The sequence below is a fragment of the Moschus berezovskii genome, chromosome 22 (assembly GCF_049115385.1).
Source record: "Moschus berezovskii isolate FMDL1 chromosome 22, NW_MosBer_1.0, whole genome shotgun sequence".
Lineage (NCBI taxonomy): Eukaryota > Metazoa > Chordata > Mammalia > Artiodactyla > Moschidae > Moschus > Moschus berezovskii.
The window spans coordinates 45,054,765-45,067,833 of NC_142481.1; the positions used below are offsets into that span (position 1 = coordinate 45,054,765).

A 13,069-nucleotide genomic window follows, 5' to 3' on the forward strand; every position below is an offset into this window, starting at 1 on the left:
AGAGTAGTCGCTAGGAACAAGTCTGCCTCTTTAACATTTGTCCAGAAACCACAGGCCCATAAGGGATGCAGTGGAAAATTCAGCACATGTTTCACAGAATAGAAACAATACTTCTTTGGTTAGAACAGTATGCATTCTTAAAAAGAAACTATGCTAGCAGCCTTTTCTCTTTGAGGCATGTTTTCACACAGAAAAATGCCAGTCCTCAGTGATCATCCCAGGATACCACAATGTAAGAGATCCCATATTCACATGCTCGTTTTAAATATCTAATAATTCTTAAATTTCAGAAGATGAACTGTTCTATTAAATATGACGTTTTAACACTATTAAACTAAACTTTAAATTTACTGCTCCTAAGAATACTTAGTCTTTATTCACACATTCTCTCCTGTGAACTTTTTGATGATGCAGTAAAGTTGCAAAGCATTCTCTTATGTTGGAAATTATCTGAATTGAAGGAATAGAATTTATTGTCCTGCTTCTTAACAGTTCTGCTCTGTTGGTAGGATTACATTTAATTGTTTTTCTTCCCCAATTAATGACAGGGTAAGTATAAACTTATGGGGGGAAATGTGTTACTTTACAAATGAATGACAAAATATACAATAAGAATATTGCTGAATATTTTTAGGAGAGAATTCAGAGCCTGAAACAGAGCATAGACTTCATGGCAGACTTGCAGAAAAGTCGGAAGCAGAGAGACAGGACAGACACCTCGCAGAGTGGGGAGGACAGCGGCTCCTGGCCAAGAGAGAGGGACGATGCTGGAGACTCTGAGGGACAGGGCTTCAAGAGCCCCAATAAGGAAAATAAAAAGTAAAACATCTTTGGAATATTGCAGTTAAGCTGTCTTTTCCACACTAGTAATGGGAGAAAATACAATTCGGGGGCCTGCCTTGGGTCCATGGTTGGTTGGGTTTTGTCAAAGTCCATTTTGATTATCTGATACCCCTTTTCTCATACAAAGCACAGTTTGTAATTGTCTAAACACAATTCAGAAAATAGTTCTGAATGTCTCTTCTGTAGGGAAGTCGTTTTAAAACCAGTAAATAGTCTGGAGGGACTCATGCTGTCAGTGAGTTTATATTAATGGAGCTATTTGTTTAAGAAAAAAGTTGTATATTCATTACCTCATTCCACAAAGGAGTCAAGCCCGTTCTTAAGCCTAAGGACAGTTAAAGCTGCTTTCTAAACAGATGGGCTGTCACTGAGATGTGTGCATGTTTTCCACTCAGCGTCAGCTGGTGGGAGCAGTGTGAACCACTGGTCCTACCGGCCATCAGCTGATGTGGCCCGATTCAGTTGTGTACGTGTCCATCCCGCTCAGCTGCTGCCTACCTGCCCTGACACCCAGCACCTCGCTGTCAGCTCTGGGAGAGGGGTTTAGTTAGCAGGTTGGGACTTCTGCTGTTACAATACAAAGTGAACTTGTGACAGGTTATTTCTAAGATTTATACATCGTAATACATGTTTATTTTAAATTTTAAAAGTTAGACTTAAGTGTACCAAATTGTAAAGCAAACTGTGCACCCCTCCGCTTTTAAAATATATTTGAGGTATGGTTCATTTTTTTGAATATACTAAGAAAAGTGTGTAAAACAAATAATACCAGACACAGGGAGGGAACTGACCAACTACTTGGCTTGTCTTAGTGTGTGTGTGTTATTGGGGCCCCTTACCAGGTCATTAGGGAACAAAGTTTAATTGATATCAGTAGCACAAATTTCTCCGCTTTGGTTTTATTCATATTTGGAATTACATTTTAATGTTTTCATCTTATCCTCTTCTTTTTTTTTTTACTTAGTATTAATGTGTGATTTCAGGAAAGACAAAGATGTGCTTGAAGATAAATTTAAAAGCAATAATTTAGAAAGAGAGCAGGAGCAGATTGACCGCATCGTTAAGGAATCTGGAGGAAAGCTGACCAGGAGGCTTGTTAATAGTCAGGTGATGGAGCTTTTCTGTTCATTACCTACTGACTCGGGTTGTCTGAAACTTTTAGTTTTTAAGTTTGTGTACTTTTAATCCATATCTGCCATAGAGCTCTTCAGGACAGCACTCACAGAAGAAAAAGTAGTAATATACTTGTTTTTAAAATACATAATTCATATTATCCTGTTACTGGCTAGAAGGGTTTGGGGTTTTCTTTAAGGGACATTAATGTGCTCAAATGTTGGAAAATGAACTTCATACTTTTAAGATTATAAGAAAACATACATGGTCTTTTGAAGTCATGTTGTATAGCACCTTGGTTCTAAAACGAAATGAATCAATCCATGGCTTTAGGTAAGTCACTTCCCTTCCCTGGTTTTCAGTATACTTTTTTAAAATAGTTTAAACAGAACTTGGTGTCCTTAGGCACCCACAGACAGCTCTTAAAATTCTCAGATTTTCTGACCTTTATTTCTTTAATCCATTAGTACCTGTATACATGTGTGAAAGTTGATATGAGTATGATGATAGCCACCTGTAATATTACCTGTAATAAAGTGAGGTTTTCTGGTGAGCAGATACATATGTATTGTATATAAAACTGTTTATGCGATTTGAGTATTTTGGGTCTTTGCAGTGTGAATTTGAAAGGAGAAAACCAGATGGAACAACAACGTTGGGACTTCTCCATCCTGTGGATCCTGTTGTAGGAGGTAGGTTCACAGAGTTAGACTGTGCATGAACTCGATGCTAATGTGGCAAAGAGCAGTCACCTGGTGAACATTTTAGAGGAGCAAGTCTGAATACTGATAAACTCAAATATCATCATCCATAAAGAATTTGGCTAGGTATCCTGTACTTCATACTAGCATCTAGCCTAACTTTTTTTCAATCCCAAAATAAGTACTACAGGATCAGGTTTTCTTTAAAATATAAAGTGCCTAGGACGTTCCTGGCAGTCCAGTGGTTAATCCTTTGCCTTCTAATGCAGGGGTTGCAGGTTCAGTCCCTGGTCAGGGAGCTAAGACCACACATGCCTCGCAGCCAGAAAACCAAAACGTAAAACAGAAGCAGTGTTGTACAAATTCAATAAAGACTTTTGAAAATGTGGTCCACATGAAAAAAGACTTAAATATATCTAAATACCTGGACTATTATACCCACCATTAACAAACCCAAAATATTAGGCAGTCATTTCTAGCCCTGGTTTAAGAGATTGACAGTTTTTGAGACACCTCAGAAAGACTCAGGCAATATCTCAAAACCTTCAGACTATGGCACAATAAAATTTAACAGACTTTAATTTTAGGGAATAAAGTGAATATATATGCCATGTAGTAGTACCTTAATCGGAGAAGGCAATGGCAAGCCACTCCAGTACTCTTGCCTAGAAAATCCCATGGATGGAGGAGCCTGGTAGGCTGCAGTCCCTGGGGTCACTAAGGGTCAGACACGACTGGGCTATTTCACTTTCACTTTTCACTTTCACACATTGGAGAAGGAAATGGCGACCCACTCCAGTGTTCCTGCCTGGAGAATCCCAGGGACGGCGGAGCCTGGTGGGCTTCCGCCTATGGGGTCACACAGAGTCGGACACGACTGAAGTGACTTAGCAGTAGCAGCAGCAGCAGTACCTTAATGGTAGTGGAATAATATATAGTAAATGACATTATATCTTTCACTGTGGTTGATAGACTATAAAGGTTAGGAATCACTGTTTTAGAACATCAGTCATACTTTTATTTTTTCGAATGATATGTTAATGGAAATAGAATAGGGAATATTTTGAAATTTGATGTAAGAATGGGAAGTATGTATCATTTATCTTGGAGGGAATCATGTGATAAGCATGAGAATGTTTATTCTGTAAATAATTTTTCCTACTACCGTTGCTGCTACTAAGTCACTTCAGTTGTGTCCGACTCTGTGTGACCCCATAGATGGAAGCCCACCAGGCTCCCCCATCCCTTTAGGGAGATAACTGGGGATACAGAAATGAATAATGACAAAATTCCAGGAAATAGCTTTCAATATTTATTATTTGCAATGAGGAAGGCACTGTCTTAGGAGCCGGAGGTGGAGCTAGGCGTAAAAGGGAACGAAATAGGAACAGACAAGGCCTTTCCTCTTACATTCTGTGAGGTGGGGAGAAGAACACAAGAAGAATCAAGTGAAGAGATGCACTGTCCGCCATGAAGCAGTGCATCAGGGGAGCAGAGCAGCAGGGTGCTAACAGTGTCTGGAGGTCAAAGACGGCTTCCTTACGAGATGTTTAGGTTGATCCCAAAGTGGTGAGGAAGGGATTGGGGAATAACAGGTTAAAAAAAAAACTTGAAGCAGAGAAGAGCTTGATGCCAGTCTGTCAGTGTTTCCTTTTAGCATTGCAGTACACTCTTGAAATGCTGAAGCAGGAGAACATTAATGGGCTCCTTGATGTAGAAGAAAAGGAACTGGTGCTATGATTTCAAAACAAAACTCTTTTACTCTTTTATTTATTAAAAAAGAAAAAAAATTGTGAGGCCCTGCAGTCATTCCAGGTTGACGCAGAGGCACCGGCCTTAGACCGGGTCTCGCTGCTCAGGCCGGAGGAGCCGCCCCTGCTGTGGCTGTGGCCCTGCGACACCGCTGCCCACACCCCACCGCTGCCACCACCACTACCTGCAGCTCGCTCTTTTCACTCTGGACCCATTGTTTACACTTTCATATGAACTTTTCATAGTAGAATTTTTTAGAGTCTTGGGTCATAGAAAATGGTGGAGAACATTGCTCTTTCTGATGTATCAGTGATGAAAATTTGGTGGTAAGAGATGCACCTAAGTTGATTTAGGTGAAACCTTTCTAAAAGGCACAAAGATCTGCCCCTTTCTTTGTACCTGGGGTTCTAGTCTCTGCTCTTGGTCTAGCTTTCTGGATTTCGAGCTCCTGTAGACATTATCAGATGCAGCCAATACGGACTTGATCCTCACACTCAACAGCTGCTCCCCCAGGAGGCCAGTTTACTGGTTTAAGGTGGAAGATGCCCCTGTTCGTGTCTCAGCTTCATCCTCCTGGTTGGAGGTACTAGTACCAATTAAGACACCAGATGCTTACCAAGAAAGGAAGATTTTGATTCAGCGGTTTGGAGTTCCTCACAAGTGCTTCTACTTTGTCAGACTGATCACATGTGGCAGTAGACTCTATTCCAGGGTGGTCCTGTTACAGAAACCAGAGCTCTTCTTCAGAAGAAAACAGTCTTTTCTGTTGGATTTTGTTAGAGACCACATTGTCTCCTGACACCATCCCTCTCTGTTCTTATGCTTATATCACAGATTTCCAACATCATTACAGGGGTTCATGCCTGGTTTACAGGCTTTTCGTCTTTAAAGGCTATTTGTCCCTGCAGTACAAGTCTGCCTCTTGTAAAGATTAATTTATCCTGAATGTAATGCAAATTCTTGTCTTTAATCAGGAATTTCCCCTTCTTTTACTTGACCTTTTGTACTGATTTACTTCCATCATCTTAACATTGAAAGGTCTGACTTTTAAATGTTTTTTAAAGTAAAGTGCAACGTGATTATAAAGAATTCCAGGATGCTGCAGAGTATGATGAAAAGGACCAGATTTGGATCCTGGCTAGATTCCTGCCTTTGTCAGCTCAGATTTTTTTGTTTTTAAAAAAAAAAAAAAAAGATGGGTATAGTAAGGGCTGCACGGAGTCAGGTGGGTGTCATGAAGCAGTGTGTGCACAGACGCTCTGCAGAGCACCATGGGGTCAGTGCCATGTGAGCCATCTCCACCATGCTCGCTCTTATGTTTTAGAACCAGGCTATTGTCCTGTGAGACTGGGGATGACAACTGGAAGACTTCAGTCTGGAGTGAATACTTTGCAGGGGTTCAAAGAAGATAAAAGGAACAAAGTAACTCCAGGTAAGGCTCCCATGTGGTGGTAAAGTTTTTTCTCTTCTCATTTTCAAGGAATTGAGGAAAAGCAACATAATTACCATTACTTTAACTCTATTTGTGGTATTTTTGCAACATTAATTAGATATTTTAAAGAAGAAACTGAAAAGTCAGTATTTCTTTCTTGTTTTTCCCCTCCCCATTGTGAGAAAAGATTCACTTGAGTTGTGACTTATATATTTTGGAGAAAATAATTTACCTTAGATTTGTTTGCCAGTCAGTGAAGTAGCAAAGTTAGAAGGGAATAATCTTTAATAATTAGAAAAATAGATTGACATACAAGTTAAAGAATAGTATTGGGTTTCTGTGTGTGTTTTCATCAACAGTGTTATACTTGAGTTATGGACCCTACAGTTCTTATGCACCACATTATGACTCCACATTTGCAAATATCAGCAAGGATGATTCTGATTTAATCTATTCAACCTATGGAGAAGACCCTGATCTCCCCAGTGATTTCAGGTGAGCCATCAGTTCATTGGTACTCTGAGAACTGCAGTGTCCTAAAACACTGATACACATGAGGGATCTATTGACAGACTTACAGAGTTATTCAAATAGCAGGAAAGGTGTTCAGTCATTTTTTTAATTGACAGTTAAACAGACCCTTCGTTCGTTCGTTTGGTCGCTCAGTCGTGTCCGACTCTTTGTGACCCCGTGGACGGTAGCCTACCAGGCTTCTCCGTCCATGGGATTCTCCAGGCAAGAATACTGGAGTGGGTTACCGTTTCCTTCTCCAGGGGATCTTCCCGACCCAGGGATTGAACCCGGGTCTCCCGCATTGGAGGCAGACGCTTTAACCTCTGAGCCACCAGGGAAGCCCAAAACAGACCCTTAGTTATCATCATTCTTTAATGGAAAGTAAATATTTTAAAGAAAGCATGTGTCTCCCTAATATTTTCTGGTGTTGGCATCTGCAGTATTTTTTCTTACAAAAATATATTTATAAAGATGTTTTGCACTTCCGCTTACTAAAATTCAGGAGCTTGTTGCTTCAGAATGTTGGTGTGCCACCTGCTTCATTGTAACATGTTTGTGCATCAGTGAGTTGTTCAGATTTGATCGCTGTGGGATCAAGTCAAAGTCAAAGCCACCACACATTTTCTCCAAGATAGGAGGTAGGACCTGGTTTGATCCAAAGCCATCCCCCATCCAAACCTGTTTGACCTGTCAGGTCCCAGTAGACTCTGGCAGTTACACTCCACCAGCCCTTATCACATGTTTCTGTGAGAAGGTAACTTTGTGTTCTTGTTTAGGATGCTGGGTACTTTGCATGCCATCAGCATAATGAGATACCGTCCTGATTTACTGGCATTCTGGCTTGGGTTGGGCTGAGCTTGGGTTATTCCTTCTTGGCAGTGGAATTTTGTAAACTTTCATTATGTGTAAGACTTTAACCCAGTAGATTAACCAGTCTCCTGGTTTTCTGAAAAAGAGGGAATTGTTCACTTTTATATATGTATGGTGGTAGTGGTGGCAGTGTTTTGTGGTTTCAGATCAAGCCATTTGTATCATTTAGCCCTCTTCTCACCAGTTTGAATAAATCCTTTCTCCGTTATTCATTCATCCATGGATTCCATACACGGGTATTCTGGTGCTGTATTTTCCAGGCATTCTTCTAGATACTGGGGATTCTGCAGGGAAATGGTACTGACACAGACTTATGCCTGATGTCACATGGCAATAGGTGTTTTGAAGAAAAGGAATACACAAATTGCTAGGTTTGGGAGAGGAGTGCGATTTCAAATAGTCAAGGAAAGCTTTGCTGAGTGAACACTGAGCAAAAACTGAAGGTGGTAAAGAAGGAAACGTTGCTGCCATCCGAAAGAACATTCCACCCAGTGGAATAGCTGGGCAAAGGCCCTGAGGTGGGAACCTGCCTGAAACATTAAAGACCAAAAAGAGCAGTAGAGGGCAGAAAGATTGCAGGGGAAATAGCAGGTGGCCGTAGATCTTTGTAAGAACTTGGAGTTTTATTCTAAGTGAGATGGGAAGATGTTGGTGTCTTTTGAGCAGAGTAGTGACCAAGTCTGGCTTATAATTTTTTAAAGATCATTATGGCTGCTGTGTGGGAAACAGATTACAGGGGGCAAGGGAAGACACAGGGCATCTGCTGTCATAATCCAGATGAGAACTTAACCGAAGGGGTGGAGGCTGAGGTGCCGAGACGGGATCAGTAGTCAGCCTGAGTAGGATTTCTTGACTCACTGGAGTGGGGTGTGAGAGAGCAAAGTCATGGAGAATTCCAGGGTTTTAAATGAAGCCTAGAAAATGACATTGCTGTTACTAAAGAGGGAAGATTTTAGAAGGACTGCTTCAGGAAGAAGATCCAGCAATTCAGTTTTGGACATTATGAGGCAATCTGACCTCCAAATGGAGCTGCCAAAGAGTGTGGTCCAACCTGGAGGTGTAACTTTGAGAGTGTTTTAGTATATATGAGCGCCCTGAGGCAAATACGATAACCTTAGGGAAGAAGTGAAAGAGAGAAGCAAAGAATTACACTGACTGAGCCCTCTTCCCCAGCGTCACTGAGATCTTATTTTTCTTTGAACTTTTCAGCAGGAGCATTTCCTTCTCGTGGTGTTCTTGATATTGCTTAATTCTCTTCTGATGATAAATCTGTCACTGGTAAATATGTAAATACAATACCTGTCTTGATGGAAAGTTTCACATCATGGGCATAAGTTATTAAACAGTTGGCTGAAATAGGAAGAAAACACCAATGGAGATCATTTATATGAAAGTGACTTTCCCAACACTCTTTTTCAGCATCCATGAGTTTTTGGCCACATGCCAAGATTATCCATACATTATGGCAGATAGTTTACTGGATGTTTTAACAAAAGGAGGACATTCTAGAACCCTGCAGGAGTCAGAGACGGTAAGAATGCTGCTAAAGAAACAGGGTGATTTATCATTGGGTCTCCAGTGTTAGTCATCAGTGTTATGAAACCATGGGATTAACCAGTGTGGCAGCTGAACTCCATTCCACTGAAAAGACAGCCCAACCCGGGTGGAGCCCATGGGTGGAGGACAATGAACGGAAACAAGAAACTCGGCTACCAGGATCTGTGAGGGCCAGATGATTGTCATTATCTCCTCATCTTGGAAATGTAGAAATCAAAGATGGGGGTTATAACCCAGAAGTCAGCTCGTGTTATGTACCCGAACAAAAAAAGGAAGTCTGGCTCACCAGCTTGACACTGAGTTGACTAAAATGATAGGGAATGTCCTTTTCTGTATTATGTAGTAACACTACAGTGGTGGAGCCTCAAGTAAAAACGTAAAAAGCTTCCTCATTGCTGTCTTTTGTTAACACTTGTAAATTAACTCCAGTTCAGTTGGACATAGTTCATGCTGCTGCTACTGCTGCTAAGTCGCTTCAGTCGTGTCCGACTCTGTGCGACCCCATAGACGGCAGCCCACCAGGCTCCGCCGTCCCTGGGATTCTCCAGGCAAGAACACTGGAGTGGGTTGCCATTTCCTTCTCCAATGTGTAAAAGTGAAAGTGAAGTCGCTCAGTCGTGTCAGACTAGTAGCGACCCCATGGACTGCAACCTACCAGGCTCCTCTGTCCATGCGGTTTTCTAGGCAAGAGTACTGGAGTGGCTTGCCATTGCCTTCTCCATAGTTCATAATCCGGAGTAATTCAGAGACTTGACTCAAAGCTGAGAACCAGAAAATGTTTGTTTAGTGGAGAGGAGAGCTGTCCCCAGAATGTCCGTGTCACCGTAGTTAGGGGAGTCCTGTATCTTCTGGGGGTTATGAGTCTCCCGGTGACTGTGCCTGCAGTTGCTGTGTTCTCTGCCTTCAGTGTGCCTGTGCCTGCTGGCCCTTGGGTGGCCTGTCAGCACAGCTGAGTCAGTGCCAGAAGTTCAGTGAGAACTGCTGTGCAGTCTTGTGTTTTAGAACGAAACTGCTTTCTTTACATTACCTAAAAAAATTCAGCTTTACATCAGTTCAGAAATATTTTTACTGTATACATCCCATCAATTAATCTGAGTTAATTAAAGGTCTTGAACTAAAATTGCTTATCTTTCATTTGGTTGATACAGCAGTATATTTCAAATTTAAAATTTCTCTGCCCTTTGATCCAGCAGTTTCTCTTCTTAGAATTTATACTAGAAAATAAGATAGAAGTTATATGTAAGGAATACAGGTTTTATAATTTTTTAAAACTGGAAATCGGTTAAATAAATCACAGTATAACCTTTCAAGAGAAGATAACAGATCATCGTTGATTTTTGCACATGATATATGTGTTGTTTATATACGCATTATCTCTGAAGACTAGGGGTTATGGGACGTTTTCACCTTCTCTGTAGCATTTGAATATTTTATACATGTCTGCTGCTGTTTGAGAATATTGCCTTTATTCATGCAGAATACACCAGGAGTTCTGTCTTCTGTTTGTCAGAGATTTTAGCCACCTGATGTTTTCTTTAATAAAGTGTGTTTCTTTATCCTTACAGTCATCTCCTGAAGATGAAGGCCAGACTAGGATACTTGACACAGTAAAAGAAATGGAGGTGATTATATTTCATTTCTTTACAAGAAATATTTAAATGGAAAATAAGCTAAAAAGCCTAAATGATAAAGTTTTTATTTTAAAAGCAAAATATTTATTGAGTATCTTCTGAAATCAAAGAGCTTCTTTGCCTGTGGAGAAGGCAGCAGCGGTGAGTCCAGTGGACGCAGCCAGCCACTGTGCATCGCGAGAGCGCGCGGCGGGCACGGGCTGGAGGGGCCACAAAGAGGCTGCCGGATGAGCTGGGCCCAGAAAGACGAGCAGGGTTCCCCCAGCACAGGGCCAGCGGTGTGAAGTGAGTAGAACTCCATGTATAATGACATCATCTGAGCAGGCAGGGCGAAGGAGCGCCCAGGAAGTGAGTGACCACAGGGTACCAGGAGAGCAGGATCAGATGACCAGTTGTATATGCAGTGCTAAGAAGTTGAGATTTTTCTCCTCAGAGACTGCTGTGATTAGATGTGGAGGAGAAGGGGGTGCTGGAGGGAGCGGACCAGTGAAAGCTATGGGACTTAAGCTGGTTGTTTTTTGCTTAGATAACAATGGAAGAGAATGAAGATGTACAATAAAGAAAAATACAGCAGAACTAAAGTTGATAGGGCCTGATACACAAGGTAGATACTAGCATTTTTAGCTCATGTCAGATATACAGGAAAAGGAGCACACCTTCAGCAGAGAAAGAAATATCATCTGGTTTCAGGGCTGGTGAGTGTGGTTTGGGACATCACTGGAGGTGTGTTGATCTAGAGGTCATTAGTGGCATAGTAGAATTATTGTAGGTATTAAGTGAATGAGATTGTCCAGGCAGAACACATAGACAGGAAAAGGCCAAAGAATCTTGGAAAGACCAATAGTTAAGGTAGGAAAAGCGTGGAAGAGTCATGCAGGAAAGAGTCCAGCAGTGCCAGATATCATACAGAAGCCCTCTAGGACAGGTGGTATCATTTGTAACCTTAATCAGAGTAATTTCAGTAAAATGGTGGGGACAAGATAAAGATACCACTAGTTACATGACTTAGAGAGATGTAAGCCTTTTGACAGAAAAGAAAACTTGAAGATGGGAGATCAAGTAAAGATAGATGCAAATGTAGATGGTACTTAAAACGTCATGTCATTTTCCAAGGAAGATGAGCCAAGCAAGGTCATGTACGTGGTGAATAGGTAAGAATGAAGGCAAGCTGGAGAATGGGAAGGAAAACTGGGTGGGAATTGTATTGAGTCGAGTTGTAAGGGCCCAGCTGAGATGACAGGCCCGAGTATGTACTGATAGGGTTTTCTCCACCACACTTAACTCGCGTGTCTGAGCTCAGAGTGCAGTACCAGAATATAAATGGAACCATTAACTTTGGGTTACTCATTGTGTTGGGGTTATGGAAATTCTGAGTCTTGAGATTCCAAAAATAAAACTACCCATTTTAGGATTTTGTTTCTCCCATGCAATACTAACAGCCTGACTTTGAGACCCAGAGGAGAACCCAGAAAGTATCTCACGTTCAAGTTCTACCATAAGGGAGTGCCAGTGTATGGACCAAAATATTGCCTGTGAGCCTCAGAAACCACAGCACAGTCACCAAAAGGGCAGTGACAAGGCTTTTATCGTTAGAGTGGTGATGAAACAAGTAACACAGAGTGTTTGAAACACACCATTCCGTTACCAAGAAGTGTGAACTTACAGACACTTCCGCCAGGATTTAGGAATAGCGTTTTAAAGGTTTTTATGGCATCAGAATTATAATTCTAAATTAAAGTGAAATAACTCGGCTTATAAACACAAGCCATCTTACTAACTTCTCATTCTAGCACTGTCAGGGCTTACCAAGCTCAGATGATTTTTTTTTTTTTTAAAGCAGGTTACAGAAGTTGAACTAATAGGGCGTTTAGACTCCAATAATCAAGACAAGCTAACAGCACTGAAAGCAGTAACAAACTTTGGAGCTCCAGTTGAAGTTTTTGACTCTGAAGGTGAGTGTCTCCAGAGGATTTGAAGGAAACACTTCCTGATACAGGCAGTCAAGATTTAATGTCAAAGTAGCACAGATTAGCATAGCCATTCACTGCAGGAACATGGTGACTGGCCAAGCTCAGTGAATAGTAAAGGGTGTCTGTGGTGTTGATTTCCTTTAGGGGGCATTACTCCTTTGAGGAGAGATGACTAACCAATAAATGGCAAAACCCCAGATCTTAGTACTCGGTTTATTGCACAAGATCAGATACAAGTATGTCCATGCTGTCCTTAATAAGTTGTTTTTCTCACAGAAGCTGAAGTGTTCCAGAGGAAACTGGATGAGACCACCAAACTGCTCAGAGAGCTCCAGGAAGCCCAGAATGAGCGTCTGAGCACCAGACCCCCTCCCAACATGATCTGTCTCTTGGGTCCGTCATACAGAGAAATGCATCTCGGTATGTGGTTTACCTCTTAGAATCTGAGCCACCAGGGCAGCCCAGGAATACTGGAGTGGGTAGTCTATCCCTTCTCCAGGGGATCTTCCCAACCGAGGAATGGAACCGGGCTCTCCTGCATTGCAGGCAGGTTCTTTACCATCTAAGCTACCAGGGAAACCCCTGGTTGGAGAAGCAAGCTGCTTAAAGGGAGCATTTCTGAGTAGTGGTAGCACTATAAAGTAACACTGAAGGGAACACCATGGACAGTTCATTTTCTGTATCCAT

General features: G+C 41.6%; 1 protein-coding gene across 3 annotated transcripts in view; it reads left to right on the top strand.

Moving 5' to 3' along the window:
• The window catches only part of BRD7 (bromodomain containing 7), a 44,300-nt gene that overhangs the window by 30,333 nt on the left and 898 nt on the right, over window positions 1-13,069 (top strand). For 2 of the 3 annotated variants that reach the window (XM_055412810.2, XM_088830259.1), the window contains 9 exons: window positions 635-819; window positions 1,827-1,950; window positions 2,573-2,648; window positions 5,734-5,841; window positions 6,201-6,336; window positions 8,644-8,755; window positions 10,347-10,403; window positions 12,250-12,364; window positions 12,659-12,802. In XM_055412810.2, the coding sequence (XP_055268785.2) occupies window positions 635-819; window positions 1,827-1,950; window positions 2,573-2,648; window positions 5,734-5,841; window positions 6,201-6,336; window positions 8,644-8,755; window positions 10,347-10,403; window positions 12,250-12,364; window positions 12,659-12,802 (1,057 nt within the window). The remainder of the gene's footprint in view (window positions 1-634; window positions 820-1,826; window positions 1,951-2,572; window positions 2,649-5,733; window positions 5,842-6,200; window positions 6,337-8,643; window positions 8,756-10,346; window positions 10,404-12,249; window positions 12,365-12,658; window positions 12,803-13,069) is intronic. The other variant, XM_055412811.2, reaches the window with a different exon arrangement.